The sequence below is a fragment of the Rattus rattus genome, chromosome 8, assembly GCF_011064425.1.
Source record: "Rattus rattus isolate New Zealand chromosome 8, Rrattus_CSIRO_v1, whole genome shotgun sequence".
NCBI classification, from domain to species: Eukaryota; Metazoa; Chordata; class Mammalia; order Rodentia; family Muridae; genus Rattus; species Rattus rattus.
Genome location: NC_046161.1, coordinates 43,374,252 through 43,401,646, shown reverse-complemented (window position 1 = coordinate 43,401,646; position 27,395 = coordinate 43,374,252). Strand labels below are relative to the sequence as shown.

Below are 27,395 nucleotides of genomic sequence, written 5' to 3'. Positions count from 1 at the left end.
CTAGAAAACTTGGCGGCTCCCCAGCTCTGGTGGCCGGGAGTGCCAAGCTGCAGCCTCACAAGGTGCAGGCAGCAGTTGGAAAAGCAGCCTGCCTGGGACATGAGGTTGGCAGCGGGTGTGCAGGCTGGCAGTCTGGGGGACTCATCCTGAGTGGCTGCTCCGAGGCCCTCCCACATCCGGGAAGCTTGCCATGCCGCTCTGCATCCCGCAGGTGCTGTTGGCCTTGTTCCTTTCCGTGCTGATAGCCCAGGGAGAAGGTAAGGAGTTTGGTGGGGAGGGGAATAGCAAGCTGGGATGGGGGAAGGCCTTAAGTCCCAAAGGGTTGAAGGTAAGAGAGGCTGGAGCCACAGGAAGGCTGGTGGTTTGAGAAGTTGAGCCCAAGGTGAGCCTGCTGCTGAGAAGGGAATAGAGTCTATGAGAAATACCTAGGTGAGTGCTGGAAGACGGTCCCCATTCTCCTAGCCTTGCCTTTCAGCTTATCAAATGGGAGCAGCTACGGACCTGTGAGCTCATTTAGTCCACTTTTCCTGCCTGTAACCACAGTCCAGAGAGGGAGAATAATTCACTCAGGGTCACACAGCTTGTCTGTAGCAGAGTGGGGACCAGAACCACTTTAGTAACTTTTTCTTGCTTTTGCTGGTTTTGTTGCAGAGGTCCTGTGGGCTTTCTCCACCCCCAGGCTCCTGTAAGGCTCACCTCCAGTAATGTCAAACTTTCCTACCCATTCTACTCAACCTTCTCCTCACTGCCTCGCAAACAAGGTGTTCAGCCACATAGGATCTGGTTCGGTCTATTGCAGACCACATTCAGCCCCACAGGAAGGCCCCTTCTACACAGCTGGGTTGCAGCATCTTGGGAGATGATGAGAAGGGTGCCACCAAGGGGAGGGACTGATAGGAAGGCTAGGAATAGGATGCTTTTTTCCGGAAGCTGTCGTTGGGAGAAACAGGGTAGATGGATGAGAGGGAAGTTGCATGTGGTAAGTGCTTTGGGCTTTCTTGCCTGGGTTGCTTTGTCCTCCCAGTCATGATCTTGTTCTGAGGTCTGGCTGCATTAGCCAGACACTCCCCAAACCTCCAAGAGTCCCCCCCAAAGCCCATCGGACTCCCCCGACAAGCCTCTCAGATAGTAGCAAGGAATCCGGTTTGAGTCTCAGGTTCTTGGCTAGCAGTGCCTGCTATTTACCTTCCCGAGCCTTGGGGATTCGTGTCCGTATAATGGTCTCTCTTAGCGGAAGACTTGTGCAGATATTATTCCATTATTCCAAAGGAGACTCTCAAAAATGTCTCTGGAGGATGAGGATACAGCTCTGTTGGTCGAGGCCTGCCTAGCACGCATTCACAAAAGCGCTGGCCCCAATCCCCAGCACTGCATAAACCAGGAGTGGAGGTATAATACGTCTATAATCCCAGCATTTGGAAGGTGAAGGCAGGGGGATCAGAAGTCCGAGGTCTGCCTTGGTCACATGACAAGTTCTAGGCTGAGTGAGATCGATCCTGTCAGAAAAGCAAAACAAAATAAAACAAACTTAAAAATAGCCTCCCCCCCCCCCGCTTCCTATTTCTGTTTGCTCCCCTCTGTCCTTCCGAACAGGAGGGAAGCTTATGTGTCAGGTAGACACACCAGAGGAGAGCCTACAAGAATGCTTTAGTGGGGTTGGGGATTTAGCTCAGTGGTAGAGCACTTGCCTAGGAAGCGCAAGGCCCTGGGTTCGGTCCCCCAGCTCCGGGAATGCTTAGCATCTGGAGACGATATGAGGGCAGGATAGGAGGACTCGGTATTGTTTAGTAGTAACCAGCGTCAGTGGCTCCCAGTTTGCAAAGGAGCAGTCCATCCTGCAGCCTCACCCTCTGGCCCTCTGAGCTGTGCCCTCCCCACCCACCGAATGATGACTTTTGTTTTGTTTAATGCACTACACACTGCTTCACGAGTTTGCATCTCATCCTTGTGCAGGGGCCTCAGTAACCTCTGTATCTTCTCAGTTTTAGTGCGTGTGGTGCCCATGTGAGTGGGGCTGTCCCATGTCACTCCTGCTTTTTGAGTTAGTGCCCCAGTTCCCCACAGGAAAACCAAGGAATACTCAAACCCCCCAACAGCACCAGGGCCCGGAGCTGGGGTTTCTCTTTAAAATTACATTTTCTTTTGTATTATCATTGTTGTTGTTGTTGTGTGTCTGTGGTCACACACATGCCTTGGCGTGTATGTGGGGGTCAGAGGACAAATTGCAGAAGTTTTCTCCTTTCACCATGTGGATCCCAGAGATTGAACTTGAGCCATGAGTCTTGGAGGCCGTGGCCTTTGCGCCCTGAGCCATCTCTCCGGTCCAGAGGAGGAAATTCTTTAATAGATTCTAAACCGGAACAAGAGAAGCAGGGCTCTGGCATCTGTGTTAAAGTGCTCTCCATTCCAGGCAGCCGGAGGAGGGCCACCCAGGCCCACAGCGCCACCCAGCCTGCTCTGCTGAGGCTGTCAGATCACCTCCTGGCTAACTACAAGAAGGGGGTGCGGCCTGTGCGGGACTGGAGGAAGCCCACCCTGGTCTCTATTGATGTCATCATGTATGCCATCCTCAACGTGGTGAGCTGCCCTTGATCTGTTTGGGGGAACCAGAGATGACATGTAAAACCAAATCACCTACTGGGCAGTATGATGGGTACCAAGAACCCTAGTACCTGTGGCCTGGCACCATGGCTGGGGACAGATTGAAGTTGTGTATGCACAGCTGCTCAAACCACAGCCCTAGGCCACCGACGTGTACCTCCTCCTAGATATGGTCACCTCCTGCACGTGGTTATCCATGTAGTACATGAAGGGAACTGTGTCCCCCATCATCTCTAGACCCTTAGTGCCTTACACAGGTCCCTGAGTGGCAGGTGTCACTAAATGGCAACAGTAGATACAGTGCCAACTAATAGATCAGTTAACTAATCAATAACTAGAGTAGGGTGGGGTGCACTGCTCAGCAGACGGCGCAAAGCACCACATGGCGATGGACAAGAAGGGCGACTGCAGGCTGTCGGCTCTCCCCCTCACAATGGGGAAGCAGGGCCTGACTTTACAGGTTGCTAGGCCATTCCCCCATCCCCCCAATACACAGGAGGGGATCACGGTGCTTAGAACATCTCCGCAGAGAATAGCTAAGGGCAGGCGGCTGTGCTGCTGCAGAAAGGTCAGATTTGGAAACAGATGGAGGAAAGGGAGTAACCACTTTTTCTATTCCACAGTTTGGAGTCTCTTAATTTCGTAACATGGCAGTCCATGTCTGCATTATATATGTATATGTATAAGTATATGTTTAAGTATATGTATATATTATATAGAGAGATCATAGAAGGTGAGATATCTATATGCATACTATTAAATATATATGAATCTGATAAGCAATAACAACAGACAATATGCACAATTTGCACATCTCTAGGGTTTTGTTTTGCTGTGTTTTATTGAGACAGTTTTACTGTATTCCCAGGCTGGCCTGAAGCTCACACAATCTGTGTGACTCAGCCCTGCTGAGTGCTGGACTACAGGCATGTGCCACCCTACCTCACTATGTACCTTGGAGGTTGAAAAGAAATGATTGCCTTTCTCCCTCGCTGTATCTATTTACCAGGCCAGCATCTCCTGGCTGGCCAGCAGCTTGAGTTCATCTCCTTCCCTGGTCCTGCCTTTCCAGTAGGATGAGATGCTCAGTACCAACTTTTGTTTGTGTGTGGGACCACATGCCAGCCCCTTTTACTTTCACAGGATGAGAAGAACCAGGTTCTGACCACCTACATATGGTACCGGCAGGTGAGCAGACCAGCCCCCCACTTCCTGGGACACCCCTCTCTCTCTCTCAAGGAGTCAGGAATCTCAATGGCCACAGTGAAGGAAGGTGGTGAGCAGCCTTAGAGGCACTGCAGACAGATACAGGATCAGGAGTCTGAAAGGTCCTGTCTTAGGGCCAGGGGAAGATGGGTGGGGACATCCTCCTGGCCCCCACCCCTGGTTTCTCAGATGTTTTAAAGCATCTCAGACAAGTGCTGAAAGGCTAACCCTGAAGGAAGGACAATTCCTGGCCTGAGAACTCACACTACAGTGGCTTCACGTTCACGTGAACAGCTCCAACTTCTAGAAAGTTCTTCACTCTGTATGAAGTTGGATGACAACCAAATGGAGCAATCAACACAGGAAAAAATAAAACTATCCACTTAACCCCCAGGACCCTACCCTTTTGTCACTTGTCTAGTTAAGATAGTTGTAGGTCCCACTAATATGTAGATGTTTCAGGACTTGGCTGAGCTCTGGGGAGGGAGGTAGACTGGAGAGGCCTCACTCCAGAGGCTGTGTAGCACATCGGACATACACAGGTCTCAAATCCCTTCTTATGACCATGGTCATGTTCTGTCAGCACCATACACTTGTGGGACAGAGAGTGAAGTATAGGAACACTGGTCCCTATCAGACAGCTCCATTCCTGTGTCACTGAAGGACCCCTTGATTCAGAACACACCCTGTCTCATTGGCAGTGAGCCAAACAAGAGCAGCAGCATGTTTCCCTAGAAGATGCTACAGCAGTCTGTTTTATAGATACAGATGAGTGAGAGTTGTAGAGGTGGGGTCTTTTATCGACCAGGAAGAGCCATGTGTCAACACCCAGATTTCCCCCTAGAAAATGCCCACCTACTGCCTGAGCAGAAGGGATAGAGACCTGTCTGATTTGCAGGTGACCCTCACCAACGATGGTGGGATCTGCCTTTGACAGTTTCTGCTTCTCCCACAGTTCTGGACCGACGAGTTTCTACAGTGGACTCCTGAGGACTTCGACAATGTCACCAAATTGTCCATCCCCACAGACAGCATCTGGGTCCCTGACATCCTCATCAATGAGTTGTGAGTCCTTTTGTCAGAGCATAGCGGGCTGGGAGGCTGCGGTTAAGGAAGCCAGGGGCAGTAACAATTTCCTCTCTTGATCAAGTTCAAGCTCTCCTTGACGCAGTTCTCCCTTGTTCTTGATCACACTCTCCCTTTCTTTCTGTACTGGATGCTACACCCTTATGCTTCTTAGTCCCAGGGACTCTATCATAGGAACAGAAGCCAGTGAGTGATGTCACACCGAGTTCTAACAACTTAATGGAGACAGCTGCATTTGTCAGAAGGGACAGTTACATTTTTTTTTCTTTTTTGGAAAGGAGCAAAACTCTGATGACAGCCAATGCTTCTGGTCACAGAAGAGATTGGGAGCCAAGGAACATGTTCAAACCTCCCAAGCCACACGTGTGCCTAGCAGGCCACGGTTGGCACCTCTAGTATGAAGTGGGTCCCATTACCTTTTGTTCTCAGCAGACCAACATTCCCCCATTGCCTTCAGCCAGCTGACTTTCTCTCCATTCTGCAAGTTCATCCAGGGTCCACCAACTGGACATCTGAGTGCAAAGGCAAGGAAAATGCATGGGGGAAAGACAGGACAGGGAGAGTAGGCTGTGATTCAGTTGGTAGAGTATTTGCATAGCACGCTCAGTGTCTGGCTTCCATGTCTAAACCCAATGTGGTGACACGCCTATCATTTTAGCACTTGGGAGATGGAGGCAAGATTATTAGAAGTTCAAGGCCATTCTTGACTACATAGAAAGTCCAAGACCAGCCTGGACTACATGAAACCTTTTCTCAAACAACAACAACAACAACAACAACAACTACTACTACTACTACTACTACTACTACTACTACTACTACTACTACTACTACTACTAATGGAGGTGACAGAGGGATTCATGCAGTACTAACTGCACTGTTCAACTCCATGACATTGAATTTGACCCACCCTTGAATGCTCCACATGGCACAGGTGGCAAACATTCTAGAAATTTCGTTCTGCCCTTATCTTTCAGTCTACCCCCAAGAAGGCCAAAGGCCAGGCCCTGGGCTCAGTCTACCACATGCCTTAGGGTCCAGGCTCAGTAAAGACAATTCCTGTTGGATTTTCCTAGGCTCCTCTACTCCTCGTGAACTCTATGCTCTTCCCTCTGGAGATGATCGCTCTCATTTTGGGGGCTTCTAGAGATGGGAAGCAAAGCAAAAATCAGAGTCAGAACGGAACATACGGTTCTTCTCTCCTATCAAACCACTGGCTCTTCTGGGAGCCAGCTCTACTCTAGTGCAGGCTGGTGTGGCAGCCTGGAGAGAGCTGGGCGAGCTCCCTTCAGCCAGTGGCATTACAATCCATGGGTTCCTTCTCTGCCTTTGAGAGTTAGGTTGCTAAGGGAGTTGAAGAAAAGAAACATCCCTTATTGTTTGGAGCACAACCTCAATAATGGTGGGTCAGAAAGCTAAGATTGATAACATTGGAAAACCATGGCCAGATACAATGTCTGGATTATCTTGCTCTCTAGATCTTCCCTGAATTTCTTTCCCTATCGGGCTACTGAAGAGTTCTTTAGCCATCCATGGTGAGGGTCTGCCTCTTCAGCCTACAAATCGATCCCTCTTCCCTGACCAGTGTGGACGTGGGGAAGTCTCCGAGCATTCCTTATGTGTATGTGCACCATCAAGGTGAAGTCCAGAACTACAAGCCCCTACAGCTGGTGACCGCCTGTAGCCTTGACATCTATAACTTCCCCTTCGATGTGCAGAACTGCTCTCTGACCTTCACCAGCTGGCTGCATACCAGTGAGTATGTGGGCTTGTGGGTGGGGCAGAGCTTGGGGCTCCTAGGGACCGGGGTGGGGCCTGGATGCATCTTCTCTTAACCAAGGCACCACTATTTCTTCCCTCCCTCCCTCCCCTCATCCATCTCTTTCATTTGTCTGGTTCCTTTGTGGTTCTGGGGATCTAACCTAAGACCTTGCACATGCTAGGCAAATACTCCACCACTGAGCAGATATATCCGTCTCTTGTCTTTTTAATGTCAATGAGCCTGTGTTTCCTCTTCCTCCAGATGGACTCAATATTGCCGTCCTCACTGCCTCCTTTAGTTGCTTCAAGGATTAATGAGGCTCTAAGGCACCCAGCAAGGGACAATTCTTACCTAGCTCCTCAAAGACCTGACAGGAAGTGTGTCCCAGATCCGATCAGCCCACTCCTCTTCAGTCCTGGGTCAAGCCACTCCCTCTGCCCAGGTGTCCTCATTCCCTTCCTTCCCTGGTCCTCCCCATGCACCATCCCCACTGTGGGTTCACGTTCCCACAGCCAGGGAGCTCTTATTAAAATGCAAATCTGATCATGTCATTTAAAGCCCTCAATGGCTTCCCAGCAGTCCTGGGACCCAATCCAAATCCTTGACCTGGTCCTGCCCACAGTGTTCCACAGCAGTTTCGTCTGGTGCGTGCCAGCCCAGCTGTCTTCCTCTGGACGCTGCGAGGTCCTGCCTGTTCTTTTTATTATAGGCTGTCTCTTCTCCTAGGCTACACACTTCTCCTCCTGCTCGCCGCACCCCAGCCACAGCCTGGTCAACAACTCCAGTCACCTGGTTATGCCACAGGGCTCATCAGCTCCTGGAAGGCCCTTCCATGGCTCCCTAAACTAGCTGTCTCCCAGGCAGCAGTTAAAAACCCTGCGTTTTCTTACAGACTTCATCGCTTGACAATACTTGTTCAGTCCGTGTCTAATTTTCTCATGGATATAATTTCAGAGGAATGGGAACGTGGTTTCTGGTTCACTCTTAGACTCTCCAGCACAGTGTCTGGTCCTGAGGGTTTTTATTGCGTGCATATATGCCAGGCACACTGCTGGACTATAGCAAGACAGTCCTTCCTTCTCTGACCTATTCGTTACATTAAACTTCAATTATGGGGGCCGGAAAGATAGTTTGCTCTTCCAGAGGACCCAGGTCCAGTTCCCACCACACCACAGGATAACTTTCAACTGCTTGTAACTCTAGTCCCATAGAATATAATGCCTTTTTCTGGCCTCCACAGGATGGATGGATATATATATATATATATATATATATATAATACAACATGACATGATAGAGTCTTCCAGTTCCTTCTCTCTGCATCTCCACCCACATGCATGTGCATGCATACACATGTGCTACTATGAAGAGAACATATTGCATACACTATCATATAGGGCTACTTGACCTTTTTTTACTGACAATGAGTCCCTGACCCTTTTCCAAGATAGCGTATATGAGTTCTTCCTCATAAACTTTAACTGCAATAGACTCAAGTAGGTGTATCGTTGGACACCTAGTATTTTATTCACCAATGGACAGTTAGATCTTTTCCTTTATTTTCTTTGAGGGGTGTGTGTGTGTGTGTGGGTGTGTGTGTGTGTGTGTGTGTGTGTGTGTGTGTTCATGTACATGGTGCTTGTATATGTGGGGATCAGAGATCAGCCCAGGGTGTCTTCCTCAGCTGTTTTTCATCTTGTCTTTTTAGGGAGGATTTCTCACTTTTCCCCTGTACTTACCAATGAGGTTAGACTGGCTGGCCAGTGAGCCAGAGGGACTCCATTGTCTTTACCTCTTCAGAGCTGGGATGACAAGTGTGCTCCGCCACACCCAGATTTCTTGTGTGTCTTCCGGGGATCAAACTGAGCTCTCATGCTTGAATAGCAGAAACTTTACTCACAGAGCCGTTTCCTCAGCTCTTTTTCTACTTAAAAAAATTTTTTAGTTTACTTTTTGTGTATGAATGTTTTGCTTGCATGTATATACCTGCACCCTGTGTGTTCCTGGTTTCCATGGAAATCGGAAAAGGACATCAGATCCTCTGGAACTGGAGTTACACATAGTTGCAAGCTTCTACGTAGATGTGTGGAACCAAACCCAGATCCTCTGGAAGAGCAACAAGTGCTCTTAACTGTTGAACCATTTCTCTACTGGCCACACCAACACTTTTTGGCTTTGAACTCAATATATGAGTTCAGACTGGCCTCCTAGATTGGTCTCCTGGAAATCCTCCTGGCTGCGTCTCCCACGTACTGAGATTATAGGCATGTGCTGATAAGCCTGGCAGGATATTTAGATCTTTTGGCTCAATGGACATTATTGTGTTTCCAGATAGATAGATAGATAGATAGATAGATAGACAGATAGTAGATGGTAGATGGGTAGATGGGTAGATAGGTGGATATGTGGATAGGTGGATAGGGAGATTGATAGATTGATGATTGAGATATATAGGAGAATTTATTTTCTTAATTATTCAAAGACAAGTAGTTAGTTCTATGAAGGCAGAGGTAAAAATCATTGTGTTCTATTCATTTTCTAGATGCAAAATTCTAACAAAGAAACATAGAAGGCTGTTTGGAAGGTATGTGTAAACAAGTGAGAGACCGAGAGAGACAGCATCTGATGGATGCTTCCTCTGGTTCTTTGCACTGTGCTCTCACTATAGGCTTGCGAGAAGACAAAATGTGTTCTATCACCCCCCTGTATGGCTGAGGAAACCAGGACTGAGAGTTAAGGGCTGAGTCTGTGGTCTAGAGATCTGACGACAGGGTTCCTTGGATACTGTCTACCCTACACACCTACCTTCCATGCTCGAAGGTTCTATGATTGAGATTCCAAAGCTTGTTTGGCCTTTCGTCTTCTCTCTCAGTCCAGGACATCAACATTTCCCTGTGGCGAACACCAGAAGAAGTGAGGTCGGACAAGAGCGTCTTCATAAATCAGGGCGAGTGGGAGCTGCTGGGGGTGTTCACCAAGTTTCAGGAGTTCAGTATAGAAACCAGTAACAGCTATGCGGAAATGAAGTTCTACGTGAGTGGGCATGACTGTGGATGGGGTGGGGACAAGAACACTTAGACCTCCACATTGGGGTAGCATGGCAAGGGAAACTGGGAAGGATACAGTAGCCTCTTTGCCAACTCCAAGTCCATATACATGTCATGCAGCTTTAGCAAAGGAGACAGGAACTAAATTGAAGCATCCCCTGTTTATCCTCAAATGCCACAAGCCTGGGTCTGTCACTCTCCTTCCCCAAGCAATCCAGGCTGGAAGTTCTATAAGAGAAGGAGCTGGGTATGGGGTGGTGGTTCCTGTTTCCTGTCTGCCTAAGATCCCCCAAGCTTCTATCCTGGTCCCAGGTGGTCATCCGCCGGCGGCCTTTATTCTACGCAGTCAGCCTCTTGCTGCCCAGTATCTTCCTCATGGTCGTGGACATTGTGGGCTTTTGTCTGCCCCCGGACAGTGGCGAGAGAGTGTCTTTCAAGATCACGCTCCTTCTGGGATACTCAGTCTTTCTCATCATCGTGTCAGACACACTGCCTGCAACGGCCATCGGCACTCCCCTCATTGGTAAGGCCTCCCTGATGGAAGAGTTCACTGTGACAGTCTGAGGGAAGAGTTCACTGTGACAGACTGAGGGAAGAGTTCACTGTGACAGTCTGAGGGAAGAGTTCACTGTGACAGTCTGAGGGAAGAGTTCACTGTGATAGACTGAGGGAAGAGTTCACTGTGACTGATACCTGCCCTATTCCCTCCCACACTTAGTGTGTCTCTTTCTCTGGCTCAGGTGTCTACTTTGTAGTGTGCATGGCTCTGCTGGTGATAAGCCTCGCTGAGACCATCTTCATTGTGCGGCTGGTGCATAAGCAGGACTTACAGCGCCCTGTACCTGACTGGCTGAGGCACCTGGTCCTAGACAGAATAGCCTGGCTGCTCTGCCTAGGGGAGCAGCCCATGGCCCAAAGGCCCCCAGCCACCTTCCAAGCCAACAAGACTGATGACTGCTCAGGTAGGTGAGAGAGTATAGGGATAGGTTCATACAGAGAGTATGGAGCAGGGATACTGGATAAGATGTGGGAACTGGGTTCAGGATGGAAACAGGAGGATGCGTCAGCCAGAGAAGTCAGTCAGACCGGAGCCTTGCATCCCTTCACAGGGTTTTATTATATAGACCTGACTGACCTGAAACTCACTATGTAGACCAGGCTGGATTTCACAGAGATGGGGTTGAAGGTGTGCACTACCAGGTCTAGCCAGGCTCTGTTGCTTCGTTTGCAAACCCCTCATCAGTTTAAGGGTGGGATATGGGCAGAGAAGAGTTCAGAGGAGCCAGGCGTCACACACCTCTTATTTGGGAGACACGGGCGGGCATCCACGAGTTTGATGCCATCCTGGTCTACATAGTAAGTTTCAGACCAGCCAGCATTACATAGTAGGATCCTGTCTCAAGAGGGAAAGAGAAAAAAAGAAGGTAGCATGCAACTGAGGTAGACACCAAAGTCAACTTCCGACCTCCAGAACAACGCCCACCGCCACAACGCCACGGCACCCCACCACCCTCCTTTTATACTCAGGCTCTCTTCTTCCAGCCATGGGAAACCACTGCAGCCATGTCGGAAGCCCTCAGGACTTGGAGAAGACCTCAAGGAGCAGAGATAGCCCTCTTCCACCACCAAGGGAGGCCTCACTGGCTGTGCGTGGCCTCTTGCAAGAGCTGTCCTCCATCCGCCACTCCCTGGAGAAGCGGGATGAGATGCGGGAGGTGGCAAGGGACTGGTTGCGGGTGGGATATGTGCTGGACAGGCTGCTGTTTCGCATCTACCTGCTGGCCGTGCTGGCTTACAGTATCACCCTGGTCACGCTCTGGTCCATTTGGCATTATTCCTGAGTGGGTACAGCCTGGCAGGGAGGGGATGTGAGTCCTGCATCCTGTTTCCAACACCAATTCATCTGAGCAACCCCAGTCCCCTTGTCCCCTAAACTTAGCGCTGAAGACCCAGTCAGACCCCCCGACTTCCCTATCATGGCTTTAAAGCATGATATCCTAGATCAAGAGGAACCAAGACCCCCTCTAACTTATTAAGACATCAAGCCCTGGTTCCTTTTCCAGTACTTCTGTGATTATGGCCCTTGGGATGGCTCATTTCCAGTTTTTTTCTTTTTGATCAGAGGAAAGCAAATTCTCTTGCCTAGGTGCCTGAGACATCTGCGCCTGTTTTACCCAGGCCCCAGTGGCTTCTTCTTCAGCTCACTTGTGGGTACTTCCCTAGCGCTCAGCCTCATCAACCAACGGGGGCCGGGGGTAATAAAATGCTATGATATCTTATTCTCTGTCTGTGACCATTTGTAGCTAGCTTTGGGGAAAGGTGGGAGGACGGGGTTACCTGTAGTTTCCGTTGAGCGATGCTTCCTGGGCCAGGGGACTAGAAGATGGCATGCTCGCCATGGTGGCAAAACAATAGAAGGTGGATCCCAGTTTGAAGGTCAAGAGTGTGTGTTTGTCAGATGAGAGGAGAGAGGAAGACGCTGTAAGGATCCATGTGGGCTGACTATTCTGGATTTATGGTCTCTGGGGGAAGCAGGGAGCAAGCTTTCCCTGAAAGGGAGATACACTTCAGCACCACGGCTAGCACCCACCTGTTCCTTGCTAGGAGAAATGGAGAATGCAAAGCCTGGATCCCTTTGAGAACTTTTACTAGCCGGTGAGCGCATGATGCCCCTAACCAAAAAAGCAGGACTTGGAGGAAGGCAGAACTAGGTTAATGCTTTTGCATATAACCTATCCTGACCACTAGTCCTAGATGTCAGGCCTTAAGACATGCTAAGGAAAGTCCCCAACTCCATTCCCCTCCACCTGACAGGAAGGTGGCCCCACCTCCACTCCACCTATCTAACAGGCATCCAGGGAAAGGAATTGTCCACCTTAGTCTCAAGAGTGTATAGAGGAGGTTTATCTTGCTCCTATCTTCTTCCTCTTCCTGTCTTCAGTTGCTTGTCACTCAAAGTAAAGCATGGTAGAGGGGGACTAGGCAACGACCAGGCTAAAGGGACAGGACCCACCAAAACTGTCTCAAATGAGAGCAAACAGTTCCATGACCTCCTAAACTATTGCAGGGCAGCCAACAACATGAGTCAGTACAAACCCTCGGAACGATACATTCTCGCACCCCCAAACTTTGCAGTTTCAGTTCATAGCACCATATGGGAGGCTGGGCAGAGGGCAGAACCCTGGGGCCTTGGGTTTGTCAATTTGAAAGACTGTAAGGCTGAAGAAAGTGTTCCCCTGGTTTATCTTTTCTTAGTTGTCTCTTGTCCCAGGATCCCCACTATACAGAAAGAGCTTCTAGATTCTAACTAGCTGCTTCGCTCCTCAAGTGAACTGCGATTGAAGTCTCCTGGCCGGCCACCTCTGCTCTAAATACATGAACTTTTGAGATAACTTCAGAATTTCACATGTATTTTTGTTTTGTTCGTGTGGGGATCAGGGTGTGTTGGCAAACCAGAGAGGGCAGGACGTGGAGTTGCCTTTGGTTGAGCAAGATTGGGCAAGAGGTAGGGACAGCTCTCCCTGTTCAGAATAGACCCTTCAGTTCCTACAGGCCCACGGAGCCTAGTCTTAGAGCCAAAAGCTGCTACACCTACGAGGACCTCTGGGCCTAGTCACACACTATCAGAAGAGTCTCCTGTCCCGGGTCACAAGGATAGAAAGATGGACAGTCAATGCACCACTGGCCATTAAGTGGGTGGCTATTGACAAAGTGTTCAAACAGAAAGCTAGTAAGACACTCATCAGACTATTGATTCCCCATCTCCTCCTTCTCACCCTTCATTCGCAATCAATGGGGCGACAGAGCCCAGCATTGAGGCGGCCAATTAACCACCTCAGGAATGAGCTGCCGTGTGTAACATCTTCTGGTCCAGCGGCCACATCCAATAGGACCATTGATCTGGCATATGGGCCATGCTTCTCAGGGATGGGAAACTGAGGCCCAGTACTGGAGTGCGGCCACTTCTGCTTATGAATGCTACCCTTGGACTAGAGGCATCTCTGTCTGGGGACACCTCCGGTCAGGTCACCTGCTTCCTCCCTCCCTTTCATAAGCAAAGCTCAGGCTGGGGCAGTCCAAACAGATGAGGCTGGGCCTCCAGTCCCCAGTATGTCAACGAAACAGACAAGTAAAGCCAGGAATGATGGTTTACATCTTTACTCCCAGCACTCGTGAGGCTGAGGCAGGAGGATTACTGTTAGTTGAAGGTCAGCCTAAGTTACAGTGAGATTCTGTCGTGAGAGGGCAGTGATATTTATGGTTCAGAGAGAGTTATTTGATGTAGCCATATTGGGATAAATCAGATAAAAGGGTACAGTGACCCTAAGTTCATGTCTGGGGTACTGACGTGAGTTTTAGTTAGGATTAAGTGAAGGAAGATTGTGGCAAGTGATTCATATGAATAATTAATCAGTCTTGGTCTAGATAAGGATCTGTTAACTACTCCCATCCATCACCGTCTCTAGGTGGTCTCGAAAAGTCTTTGGCTTGAGGGGTCAAGGTGGTCAGAAGTTAACGGCTTCTACACCGGTATTGTCCTCATCTGGGGAGTGGGCAGTTGGAAGTAGGAATAAGACAAGTTAGTCAGACACTCCTGAGTGTTGATCATTCAGACCCACAGAGGAGAGTGCCAGGCTCTAGGTAAAGAAGACACAGTAGCAGGAAGGCAGAGAACCAGCCAGTCCCTGCTTCCGGTTAGCTGTGAGGTATTGAGGCCTTGTAGCGCACTCCAGCTTCTACGGGCCTGCTTTACTCTACATGGCCCCACTGCATCTGATTCTGTCCCACGCAAAGAGAAAGACTGTGGTTCTCCATACTCCCCACCCATCTTACTTCCCAAGTGCTCCTCGGCCTATCCCGATCCACCCTGCTTCAGTCTCTCCAAACCAGAGACAAGTGAGCATGCGCAGCAGTCAGTGAGTCTTGGTGCTCCGAAAGTCTGCAGCTGATGCTGTTAAGAGACTGCCCTTGGTTGCCAGGAGGGAAGCTGCTTTTGCTCCCGCTGTTGGCCACCTGCGCTCAGCGGCCTCAAAGGCATGCCCTAGAGTGGACACCTGGCAGCTTTCAGGAGAGCTGGCACGGGGGAACTGAGTTTAGCAGCCAGTGCTGGAGACAGTGAGTTCCCCCAAGCCTAGCTCAAAGGAAAAAGTTTCCTGGTTGATGGAGAGGGGGGAAAGTACAGCCCAGTGTTCTCCAGCCAGATTCTCCTCCCTCCCCCCTCCTCCCCCAGCCTCTGAATCAATACATTCTGAATCTAATCTAATAACAGAGATTTAACGAGGGGATAATGCGCGTGGAGCCGCCAGGCGCTTTGTCTCTTCTTTCGGGAGGCAGCTGGGGCCCATTATCTGGGGACAATGCCCCATGCTAATCACTCCCTCTGCCTCCCTCTGCATGTTTGGGGGAGGGGGTTGCCGGGCAAGAAGGGGCAACTCCCATGACTGCATTGGAGGCGGGCAGGATAAAGTCAGACCGGTCCAACCCACCCGCACAATTGCCTTGGCCGAACACCAACTCCTTGGCCTCCTCCAGCCACATAGGGTGCCCTGACCTTTGAAGGGTCGAGGGTGCCCCATCGCGGCGGCGTGCTACCACTAGGTATCAGCTGGGAGTTGGAGGGTTTTTTTGTTTTTTGTTTTTTGCTTTTTTGTCTTTTCATTTTTCTAACGTAGTCCTCTATAATTTAAGCTATTCCCACCAGGGCTTGTGATGGCTAGCCTGAGTGTCATGGTCAGAGAATAAGAATACCCCATCTTAAAATAGAAGCCTGGCTCTTCAGTCTTCCCTCTCCGACTGTGTCTGCATCTCTAACCCCTCTTTCTCTCCCCAGCCCCTTCTCTCTGGAAGCGTGGCGGTTAGACTGGAGGAAGAACTTCCTGGCAAGGCTGATGCTAAACAACGGTACTAAATCAGGGGTCTGGAAAGAACAAATAACCTTGTGTTTCCTAGAAGGCTTTCAGAAGGAGACCTCTAATCTCTGTAGCTTGGGAGGGGGCTGCTAGGGAGGGCTGCAACAATAGTGCAGCCCTGCAATGGTGAGTCCATCTGCCTCAATTCACTGTTGGAGCTGTGCTTGGACACCCCACTGCCTTCTGAAACATGTTTACTGTTGTGGGGTGTCAGACCCCAAATGTAAAATCTGTCCCCATCCTGAGTCCCTTTGTGTGTCCACCTACTCATCTGTAAAGTGGGGCTTACACACTTCCCACATCTTAGGTATTAGGGGTTCTGAGATCCCAGGGAAGACATATTCAAGGCTCTAGTAGAATCTACAAGGCTTTAGTAGAGAGAGACATCTAGCATCATGCAGGCCCTTCTTGATTAGCTCAGGGAACCATTCAGAATGGATCCTGGTAAATGGTGGCTAGGGACCTTTGCCCTGCTTACCCCTATTAAGGGAGGCAGAGTCAAATGACCTAGGCACTTACCTTAAGGCCATGGGCTAAAGAGCCTGCCTGGACCATGCTGTTTCCAGACACCGGTGTCCTTTCTGTCCCTCCTTTATCTCTCATACTCACCCTGTCCCCCCAGCTTCTTAAAAGAATTCCTCTATAAAACTTCAGCCTTGAGTTCCTGCTCTGCCAGTGTGAGAGCCATGAGCCTTCTAGGATCTCATTCTGAGCCTGGCCAGGTCTCCCATGCAACCCTTACCTCCCTGTGTCCCTTTGTATGAGCACCAAACCCACAGAAGAAAGAGCTTTGTGAGTGTGACACTTGGGACTACAGGAACTGTGGAACTCATTTCCCCCAGCTAGAAAAATGTCCCCCCACTAAAGGTTCAGAAAGAAATACTCAAGCAAGATGCCAATATGGGGCCAAGGCAATCACTACCTGACTTCTAGATTCTGTCCACCAGGTGGCAGCAAAGCCCAGAAGTTCTATGGCAAGTCAGGCACAAAGCCTCTTACTGCCCCTTCCCTGCTGTGCCTCCCAAATACATCCGTATCCCCCACCAGTGGTGTCTGCAGCCTCCTTTCTTCAGTGACAGCCCTTTCGTCTGGGCCAGCGATAAAGAACAGCCCTCCTGAGCTCCAGGTATGGAGGCAGACACAGCTCTACCACACAGAGCTGTGCCCACACTGAGCCCTGTGCTCTGAGGCTCCTGCCTATGCTCTGGTGGAATCACATCCCATCTTCTCATGCACAAGGTTGGCTCCTCTAGCTCTCCCTCTTTCTGCCCATGTGATGAAGATGTGGGCATGGAACACTCTCGCCCAAAGCTCTCTCAGCACAAGCCCTCAGAGGATTTTTGTTTCTCTCTTCTGCCCAACTCCAGCCCATGCTATACAAACTTGGAACCACTCTTCGACATCCTGGGGAAAGAAGGACCAGAGGGGAATACTGGGTACAAGTACTAGGAACAGATCGGTGGGTGGACAGACAGGGTAAGTGCCTGGGGAGACACTCATTTACCAGAGGCTTGGCTCAGGAAGGACAAGAACGCATGGCTGTCCTGAAGAGGGCTTTTAAGGTATCTTTTAAGGTATCCATTAGGTATCTGGACAACGTAGACAATGTCCACACTGTGGCTACTGCCACACCCACTAATCCTGCCCGCTTCTTCCCACCCCACCTTGGCAAACCATCAGCCTAATACATTTGCCCTGTGGTTAGTCCTTGTGAACTGACGTTCCCCCCAAAAGCCAGCTCTGTGGTGAGGGGTTTGAATATTAATTGACTGATTAGAACACCCGTGGCTGTGGAGATTTGGCATGTTGCGGATCCGGAGCTAAATTTACCACGGCTATCTTTAGTGCCTATTAATAGCCATTGATCACCCATGCCTGTCTCTAGCATGGCATCCTTTTGACTATCAGGTAAGAGGTTTGGAGGAGAACCTTAGCTTTACACACCCCGAGTGAGCTTCCATTAACCAACGCTAAGCATCCCTTCGGATCACACAGAACCTTAGCTCTACAGCAGGGACTTCCCCACTTTACTGGGCAGTGTGTAGTTTTTGCTACCCCACTTTAAGCGCCAGTTACCAGTCCCGACCCAGATTCCCTTGGATCCATGGATTAAAAAAAAAAAAAATCACACACACATACACACACCAGTTAATCTTCTTCTTCTTCTTCTTCTTCTTCTTCTTCTTCTTCTTCTTCTTCTTCTTCTTCTTCTTCTTCTTCTTCTTCTTCTTCTTCTTCTTCTTCTTCTTCTTCTTCTTCTTCTTCTTCTTCTTCTTCTTCTTCTTCTTCTTCTTCTTCTTCTTTTTTTTTTCCGGAGCTGAGGACTGAACCCAGGGCCTTGTGCTTGCTAGCCAAGCGCTCTACCACTGACCTAAATCCCCAACCCCACACACCAGTTAATCTTAAAATGCCTTTGTTAGCGCAATGACTGGGCACTCTAAACCTCCCCTGCCACCCCACACATATCAGATAGAGTGGCCATTGGCCACTCCAACTGAAAACTCAAACGACTGGTTGGCTTTATCTCCTACTGCTACTGCCTCCTTCTTCTCCCCCTCCCCCTTCTCCTGATTCCTCTGTGTCCTCCTGAGCAACTCTAAGTGTCCTGCCCCATCCTTAGTCATTGGTCACTGGTATCTTGATTGATTGATTAAGAACTGGTTGGGGAGGACTGGAGAGATGGCTCAGCAGTTAAGAGCACTGACTGCTCTTCCGGATGGTCCTGAGTTCAAATCCCAGCAACCACATGGTGGCTCACAACCATCTGTAATGAGATCTGATGCCCTCTTCTGGTGTGTCTGAAGAGAGCTGCAGTATACTTACATATAATAAATAAATAAATCTTTTTTAAAAATTTAAAAAAGAACCAATTGGATAACAGGACCTTAGCATCAGCGCCACCCTCTACATACTGTGACCACCTACCTGCTACTCCCACAGTAGAGTTGGTCAATGCGCTAACTGGCATTTGTTCTACAACTGTGACTATTTCCACAGTGCAACATGGCATTCAGGACAACTGGAATCCACATTACTGGCCGTGGTCTCTCATATTTGGCTCGGAATAAGCCATCTGCTTCCCCTGGAATGAGAACTGAAGGTTTTTTTTTTGGGGGGGGGTCGTTTTTGTTTGTTGTCAACTTCCTGGAGGACAGAAGTCCAAAATGGAGCTGCAGAGCTCAGTGCTTTCTAGAAGATCTAGGAGAGGCTCTGCCTCCTCTTCTTCCCCAGACTTGGACCACCTGTGCTGACAGTGGGGCATTCTCTCCCACCTTCAGAGCCAAGCTCGAAATGCCTCAGCTCAGCTCCGTACTGCTTTCCACCTCCCCGCGACTCCCTCTCCCTCTCCCTCAGTTCTTCACTTGCTGAGTTTCATCTTTGCGCAGAGATCGGGTTTTTATTATGGGCAGGCATATGTTTCAGCAGGGGAGTGTGTACGTGTGTGGGCACATGTGTGGGCAGGTGCCCAAAGAGGTCAGAGTTGTCAGATGTCCCTGGTGAAGTTACAGGCCATCGAGAGCTGCCAGATCCGTGTGCTGGACACCAAGCCCAGGTACAGACGAAAGTGCTTCTAACTACTGAGCCCTCTCTCTAGGCCCAACACGCCGTCCACACTGTGTGTGTGTGTGTGTGTGTGCACGCGCAAGTGTGTATGCAGAAGCCAAGGGTTGACAATGGCTATCTTCCTTAGCCTCTTCCTGCACTTGGATCACACTGATTTGGCTAGGCTGCTGGCCGGCAGGGTTCAGGGATCCCCCCACCCCCATCTCTGTCTCCCTCCAACATTAGGATTACAGGCAACCCCCACCCAGCTTTTTCTTAGTGTCTGGATCTGAACTCAGATCCTTATGCTTGCACATCAAACACTTCACACACTGTGCTCTCTAACACAGGTCACTGTGGCTATCACCTGCCCACACTGATCACCTAGAACCTGCTTATCTTGAGACTCAGGAATGTCCTCCTGTCTCACAGTGCGTGTCACACTCACAGGCCTTAGAGATCAGGAATAGACCTCCTAAGACCTATTCTTGGTGATGAAATTCAAACCCACCGGCCACCAGGCTTACAGTTCTCACAGGCATCACTTCAATGTGCTATACCTGGGGCTGGGTCTGCCCAAATTGTGAGTGCGGAGAAGTGTGCAGAGCTAAGCACTCCGCCTAGCACAGGGCGGTAGCTCAACTTAACAAAGAGAGTGGTAGTGTGGTTCCTACCGGAGCTCTTTTCTGTTACGATGACCATAAAACTAGGGCCTTTCTGTCCTGGAAAAAAAAATCACTGTGCGTGCAGCATGCTATTAAGTGGGGTCGTCCGGGGCAAGGGAAGTGCACTGCTGCCTGGGGCTCTCTCCAGCCCTTTCAGCAGCTATAACCCCAGAGTCAAGACAGTCTCCAGGTTCTTCCACCTGTCTCTCCTCCCCCAGTCAAAAAAGTCAGGGTGGTGGCTGGGGGGCGTGGAACCTCTTGCTTTGTCCAGTGTAGGGTCATGGCTTTCCTCTTGACAGAGCCTGAGGAATTAGGAGGGTTTCCTGTGGGGAGGGTCACAGGTAAAATGACTTAGCAGGACTCATAGGAGACCTGTGACCCCCAGACCCTTGGAAGGAGGGACTGGTTCTAGAGCAGGAAGCAGTCCAATTGAGCTACGTGGGGGCTGCCACTCCCAGGAAGGGCAAGGTTCAGGCAGTCATCTCTCTCATCTCTGAGAGATGATCTCCAAGGTGGGGTGGGTATGATAGGTGTGGTTTGAAGAGGGCACTGCCAGCAGAGAGACTCTCACCATGGGGCTAAAAGCTCACTCAGTAAGACTAGACTGACAAGAGAAACGTCAATAAGCTCTTGTCTTACTATGTGGGGCATGATGGCACATACCTTTGACCCCAGCAGCACTTGGGGGGCAGACGCAGGCAGATTCCTACAGGTTAAGGCCAGTTTGTCTATATAGTGAGTCCTAGGCCAACCAGAGGTATGTAGTGAGACCCTGTTTTAAAAAAAATCTATTCTTACAACAATATTCATGGTCCCTTTGCACACAAGGAATCTGTAAGCTCCCCTCAAAGTGGATTTTTTTTCGGAGCCTCCTAACAGATCCTTGGGGCTCCCCAGATTGGGAGTGGAGCGGAAATCACCCTGAATCCAGAAAGAGACAAGGTGCTCCCTCCCACCAGACCTCTGGTCCTGGGTGTCAGAAATGGTCAGACCTGAAGATCTGCTGTGGAGTATGCTCAGACTCAGGCTTTGCATCCCCTCCTGACACACATCTAATGCCCCAGCTCTACAAGTGGCTGTGTTGGCTCAGACAGGTTGTACACTGTAGGGCAGAGGTACGCTTCTCTGGAGTTCCTGACACAAAGTCTTACAAAATCTGCAGATTGAAAAACAGCCCATCGGATGGCTTAGCAGGTATCCTTGCTCTACAGAGCTGATGAACTAAGTTCTATGTTTTCACATGTGTGTGTGTGTGTGTGTGTGTGTATACATGTGCCCATCTCAAGTGGTAAAGATATATCCAATAACCACAGGCACGGAGGCATTCTATAGTGTCTGAATGTCCCCTGGGCTCCTTATCATACTTAAAAGCATCCCTGTGTGGCGCTGGATATGCTAATGAGGTATGTGATGTGTGAAGCTGTATGTAGCACTACATGGAATGGATAGAGCATGGGCAGAAAATCCTGCACTATGCAAACGAATCCCAACTCTGTCACTAAGTGTCCCAAAGCTCGGGTCCCTTATACAGTTACTGACCTCTGCTCTAACCAACTTCCTCCTTCGGAAGTTGTGGTGGCTTGAATGAGTGTTCCCCACAGACTTGGGTACTTGGATGCTTAGTTTCCAGTTGGAGGCACTGTTTAGGGAGGTTATGGTGAGGTGCAGCTATGCTAAAGGAAGTGGGTCATTGGGGATACAGTCTGGTCCCAAGTCCAGTTCTCTCTGCTCCATGTTCGCTGTTGATGATGCCATTTGTCAGCTTCCCGTTCTTGTCACCTGTTACCACACCATTCTCATCATTATGGACTCTCCCTCTGAATCTGGAAGTCCAAGTCAACTTTTTCTTCCATAGGTTGCTTTTGGTCACCGTGTTTTAGCTCAGTAACAGGGAAGTAGCTAACACAGAAGTGTAGCTTTTTGTGTGTGTGTTCTTGTGTACCTGGTTATGTGTGAACTTCAGTGTTCATCGTTCAGAGAAGAAAGCCAGATGGTCTACCATGAATATTACCCACCTTGGTTTTTAAGACATGATCAGTCCTTGGTCTGGAGCTCTCCTTTGATTGGTCTGCCAGCCCTATGGTTCGGCCAGTCTCTGTTTCCCCAACATCAAGATTACAAAGATATACAACCACACCTGGCCTTTTCCCTCCACTGTCTGTCTTTCTGTCTGTCTGTCTTTCTACCTATCTATATATCAATCTATCTATCTACCTATCTATATATCAATCTATCTATCTACCTATCTATATATCAATCTATCATGTTCCATAGCTCTTCCTCCACCGAGTGAGTCCAAAAGACTGAGCTCAGGTTATCAGGGTCAAAGGAAAGTCTACTACCCACTGGGTCATCATGGTGCCTCCACCATGATGTGGATATACTTTAAGTCCTGGCCCTTAAAGTATATCTTTTATTAGAAAAGTCTAGGAGAGGTGTCTTCTCCACTCCTCTGGTGGTGGTAGGCTGAAAGGCAAGCCAGACGTGGGTAGTGACTAGTCATCACTGATGGACATGGCCAGCGCCTTCGAACAACAGTGTTCTCTCTTCTAGAAGAGCCAAAACTTGACTCCAATCTTTCTAGCAGGTCACCCCTTCCCATCTCTTTTCCTACCTCCTTTCACTTTGCAGTGTGGGGTTTTTAAAACCTATTTTGACTCTCCCCGTTGTAATAAGAAACTAGCAATTAACTATTATAAGGCTGTTTTACAACCGCGTGGAAACCCCTTTTATCCACTTTGTCTTAAATGGTTATATCTTTTATCCCTAGTTTTCAGGAATATAAAACTTTACAGCGCTCGCTGCAAACCTTCATACTTTCCTTTACAGTTTATTGTTCCCTCTGCAGATATAGCTCTCACATAAATAGTACTTTCTTTTTTTTTTTTGGAGCTGGGGCCCGAACCCAGGGCCTTGCGCTCGCTAGGCAGGCGCTCTACCGCTGAGCTAAATCCCCAACCCATAAATAGTACTTTCATTGGTACAGTACTGGGCGGGGGCTGCTGGGGTGGGTTCCCTCAGTGGACTTGGCAGTGAAAGATAAGGTGACTCCTCAGAACCAATGTCCTGGTTGCCACCATCGATCCCTTTGTCTCCAATCAGGGTTGGTCCAAAAGACCTTGAAGGAAATTGTGTATCCCAGGGGGAGAAAGACTTAAGGGGTTGACATCTCCCCTTCCCTTATCATGTTCCTGATGTGAGACTTGGCTCCCAACCGTCAAGCCAAGAATGTTCTAGATACTCCCATTCTTGTGTAGGGAAAGTTTCTCTGAAAGTCGTTGGAGAGCAGCATTCCTAAGCTTAGGCAGAGAGCTCCATGATGGGCTAGGGACAGAGCTCAAGCCAGGTGAGACGCCAGGCTTAAGGACACAGAACAGAGACACAGGGACACACAGCCATGCGGGAGGGGATCCTCAAAAGTGGAGTCTCCTGAATTTTTTTTTCTTTTTTCTTTTTTTTGGAGCTGGGAACCGAACCCAGGGCCTTGCGCTTGCTAGGCAAGCGCTCTACCACTGAGCTAAATCCCCAACCCCAAGTCTCCTGAATTTGAGTTTCTATCATTGAATCTGTAGTTTTGTGTTTTCATCAAGCATGAAACATAGAAGATGCCTCATAGGACACCCAAGAGAAACCGGGCACCATTCCAATTGCAGCCAAAGCACCAGACTGGCTCTGACGTCTCACGTGGGTAATGGAGGCCAGAGACCGAATGGGGCAACGTGCCAACAGAAGTTCCCGCCTGGGTTGGAGATAAAGCTCAGCTAGTACAGTGCATGTCTAGGCCATGTCCCCAACCCAGCACAGCGTGAAATAGGGTGGGTGTGAGGGAGCATGCCTGTCATTGAGCACTCCAGAGGTAGAGGTCAGAGGTCAGAAACTCAGTTTTCTACATAGTGATTTCAAATGAGGCCAGACTGGGATTCAGGAGATCCTGTCTTAAAGAAGAAGAAGCTGGGGTGGGGCCGGGAGAGGACTATCACAGGGACAGCCCCTCACCTGCCAGCGGACCCTCTGGTGTCCTTGGCAGATCTCCATTGCACTGCACAGCAGCAGAGAGACACTTCCCAAACTTTCTTCCCTCCTTCCCTGACTCAGGTCAGCCTTGCTATGCAGGCTCACAGCTTGGTCTTCATTTACCTTTTATTAGACATTCACCTCTAATAAAATGCTTGAACGTTTAATCCCCTCTTGACATCTGAACTCACGAGACCTGGGATGATGCTCATTCCATTTACATAAGGAGAGGGGGGTACATGCAAGCATCAGACCTCGCTCCTCTAGATAGCTTCTAGAGAGACCCACAGCCAAGAAGACAGGCGTGCAAATGTTTGTATGAGACGCTGGAAGCCAAGGGATATATATCCCTAGGTATAGATTTATGTAGGCGAGTAGACATCAATACCTATAAATACAGTTTCAAAATGATAATCATCCGACACCTGGGAATCAATCTGTAATTAGTGGTGATGTTTTGCGTGGGGAGAGTGTGGATGTGTAGCCACAACACCAATTATCTTAATACACATCTTTATTTATACACGTGGTCTTACTTAATCCTCACAGCTATTCCACGAGGGGTACAATTACTATCTTTGCAGCACAGATGCAGAAAGGGAGGCCAGGAAAAGCATTCCAGAGTGCGGCAGAAGCTAGGCTTGGCTGTACATAATTTCCTAGAGGTGTAAACTACATAATGAATAAGTAGGGAGGAGAGGGGGTCAGAGGGCCTGACATGCATGAATGTATATGCAAATGGATGTAGGGACCTCAAGCAGATGAACAATCCCCCCAGCCATGACTTATCATTTATAATTAAAGACCCAGAAGGGAGCTGTGCTCGCTGCTGAGGTCAGAACGCAATATTATCTAATCAAATTCACCTCACTAGTTAGCAATGATATAAGCCTTAATTTTTTGGGGCTGTGTTGTACAATGTGACCTAGGCTGGCCTGGAACTCACAGAGACCCAACTGGCTCTCCTTCCCAATTGCTGGCACGGAAAGCATGATCTCGCATGTCTAGCACACGGCAGCCTCTTTTTTTTTCTTTATTAACTTGAGTATTTCTTATTTACATTTCGACTGTTATTCCCTATCCCGGTTTCCGGGCCAACATGCCCTTAGCCCTTCCCCCTCCCCTTCTATATGGGTGTTCCCCTCCCCATTCTCTCCCCATTACCGCCCTCCCCCCAACAATCATGTTCACTGGGGGTTCAGTCTTAGCAGGACCCAGGGCTTCCCCTTCCACTGGTGCTCTTACTAGGCTATTCATTGCTACCTATGAGGTCAGAGTCCAGGGTCAGTCCATGTATAGTCTTTGGGTAGTGGCTTAGTCCCTGGAAATGGCAGTCTCTTATTCATCTTCTTACAGGTGTATCCACTTCAGTTTACAGGACAAAGATTGCCCCAGGATATCTGGTAAGATAACAGAAATAGGGAGGAAGTGGAGGAAGAGGAGGAGGAGGAAGAAGAGGAGGAGGAGGAGGAAGGAGAGCAGGAGGAGGAAGAGGAAGAGGAGGAGGAAGAAGAAGAAGAAGAAGAAGAAGAAGAAGAAGAAGAAGAAGAAGAAGAAGAAGAAGAAGAAGAAGAAGAAGAAGAAGAAGAAGAAGAAGAAATAATTACATATCCTGACTGCAAAGATCAGACTTGCCCCCAAGGAACTCAATACCCTTAATCAGTAGGAAGAAGTCTAATGATATCATTGCCCCCTTTCCCACCCCTGACTTTATTCAGGGATTTCTTTCTCTCTGTCTTCCCTCTCTCCTTCCTTCTCTCCTACTTTAGTGTTAGGAGGTTGGAAGGGAAGACGAAGAGGGGCAGGGAAGGGTGGAAGTAAAAAGAACCTACAAAGTAGTGGAAAGTCAGGCTACACTGGGCTGCAAGTCTCATGGCCCTTATTAATCATGTACATAGTACCTTCCCAGGTCATTCATATAGGGATCACCTTTCCCATGGCTGTAAGAGGTGGCTTTTCTCACACATGCTGTTGCTTGCACCGAGCCCAGATGGGAAAGGTTCCAGTCCTCTGCCAACTGGTTCCTTTTAGATGTTAACCTTGGCACTTCTCTCTTCAATCCCTACTTTCCTGCCACAATCTGACTTCAGGAAAACTAATAAATAATTCTCTTCTTCTCTCCTCTTCCTCCTCCTCCTCCTCTTTTTCCTCCTCCTCCTCCTCCTTCTTCTTCTTCACCATCATCACCAATTATCATCACCATCATCATAGTTGTTGTTGGCTTTTTAAAAAAAGGGAGAGTCTCATATTGTTTCCAAGACTGACCTGGAGTTCACTATGTAGCCTAGGCTAACTTGAACTCATGGAAATCCTTCTGCTTTGGCCCCCAAAGTGCTGGGATTATATTTATAAAATATAAACTACCATACCTTATAGCTTTTTACCTTGTGTAACTAGTCTTCTGCTTGAAGTAAGGTCAGGGAAACCTTCCCAGCTATCCATCCCAGCGATGGCATTATCTAGCACACCCTCTCAGTTCTCTGACACAACTAACTGTGTGGCCCACATGCGCCGTTCTTAGTCTCTTCTTCACCAGCTGAGGGCTTCCTACTTCTTCGCCTTGGTCCTTTCTGGTGGGAATGGATCAGGCATCCTCCTGTGAGCCATATTATACTTCCCAAGAGTTGAGCTCCATCTTTTGAGATGAAACCCGATTGACCTAAACCACTGGTTCTCCGAGAATGCTCCAAGTCAGAGGCCTCAAACTCTGGGCTGGCATGGTGGCTCAGTGGGTAAGGCCCACAAACTTAACCATCCGAGTTGAGTCCTGGAACCAAGGGTGGTTCCTGAAAGTTGCCCTTTGATCTCTATAGAAACACTGTGGTATTTATTTATTTTTTTCCTTTTCTTTTTTTCGGAGCTGGGGACCGAACCCAGGGCCTTGCGTTTGCTAGGCAAGTGCTCTACCACTGAGCTAAATCCCCAACCCCCACTGTGGTATTTATAACCCCACTCCCAACCAGTGCACCTAATGCATCAAATACACAACAATAAAACAAATTTTAAAAATTCACACTCGGAAGCTAAGGATAATAGAATGTTTGTCTTGAATACTTGAAGCTCTGGGTTCGATTCCCAGCGCTCAAAACAGATGTGAGAGCACATGCTTATAATTCCAGTACTTAGTAGGGAGAGGCAAGAGGATCAGGAGTTCAAACTCATCCTTGACCACATAGTGAATTTGAATTCAGCCTGAAATGCCTTTAACCCTGTCTCAAAACAACAACAACAAAAACAACAACACCATAAAACAAACAACAACAAAAAACACCCTAAGTTCTGGCAGAGCCTGGGGCCGTTACAATGCAGCAAACAAGCCTGTAATAGAAAGACGGGCATTGCAAAAGCTCATTTCCATGTGGAAGGGGAAGCCGCTGATACAATAGAAGATAGGTCAGTGGTTATCAGAGGCTGAGAAGAGGGAGGATGGGGAGGCGTCAAACAACAGGTTCAAAGTCACAGCTGAATAGAAGCAAATTCAGATGCTCTGTCATCAGTAGGGTGACTTACAGCTGCAGGAATGTACTGTGAATTCCAAACTCGATTCAGGAGAAGATTGGGA

The 27,395-nt window shown here is 48.9% G+C and overlaps 1 protein-coding gene across 1 annotated transcript; it reads left to right on the top strand.

The window, feature by feature from the left end:
* The first annotated feature begins 73 nt into the window (after positions 1-73).
* Htr3a (5-hydroxytryptamine receptor 3A) lies at positions 74-11,978 on the top strand. The gene is made up of 9 exons (XM_032911070.1): positions 74-257; positions 2,411-2,577; positions 3,745-3,789; positions 4,763-4,872; positions 6,479-6,648; positions 9,528-9,688; positions 10,015-10,225; positions 10,443-10,664; positions 11,245-11,978. The coding sequence occupies exons 1-9, from the start codon at positions 191-193 to the stop codon at positions 11,541-11,543; spliced, it is 1,452 nt and encodes a 483-aa protein (XP_032766961.1). The 5' UTR covers positions 74-190; the 3' UTR covers positions 11,544-11,978.
* Positions 11,979-27,395: the final 15,417 nt, after the last annotated feature.

What these genes read in the sequence shown, in the direction of transcription:
- Htr3a (XM_032911070.1), top strand. Translation starts at nt 191, where the DNA reads ATGCCGCTCTGCATCCCGCAGGTGCTGTTGGCCTTGTTCCTTTCCGTG. An exon ending in ATGCGGAAATGAAGTTCTAC is followed by an intron (nt 9,689 to 10,014) that starts GTGAGTGGGCAT and finishes TCCTGGTCCCAG; the next exon opens with GTGGTCATCCGCCGGCGGCC. An exon ending in CAAGACTGATGACTGCTCAG is followed by an intron (nt 10,665 to 11,244) that starts GTAGGTGAGAGA and finishes CTCTTCTTCCAG; the next exon opens with CCATGGGAAACCACTGCAGC.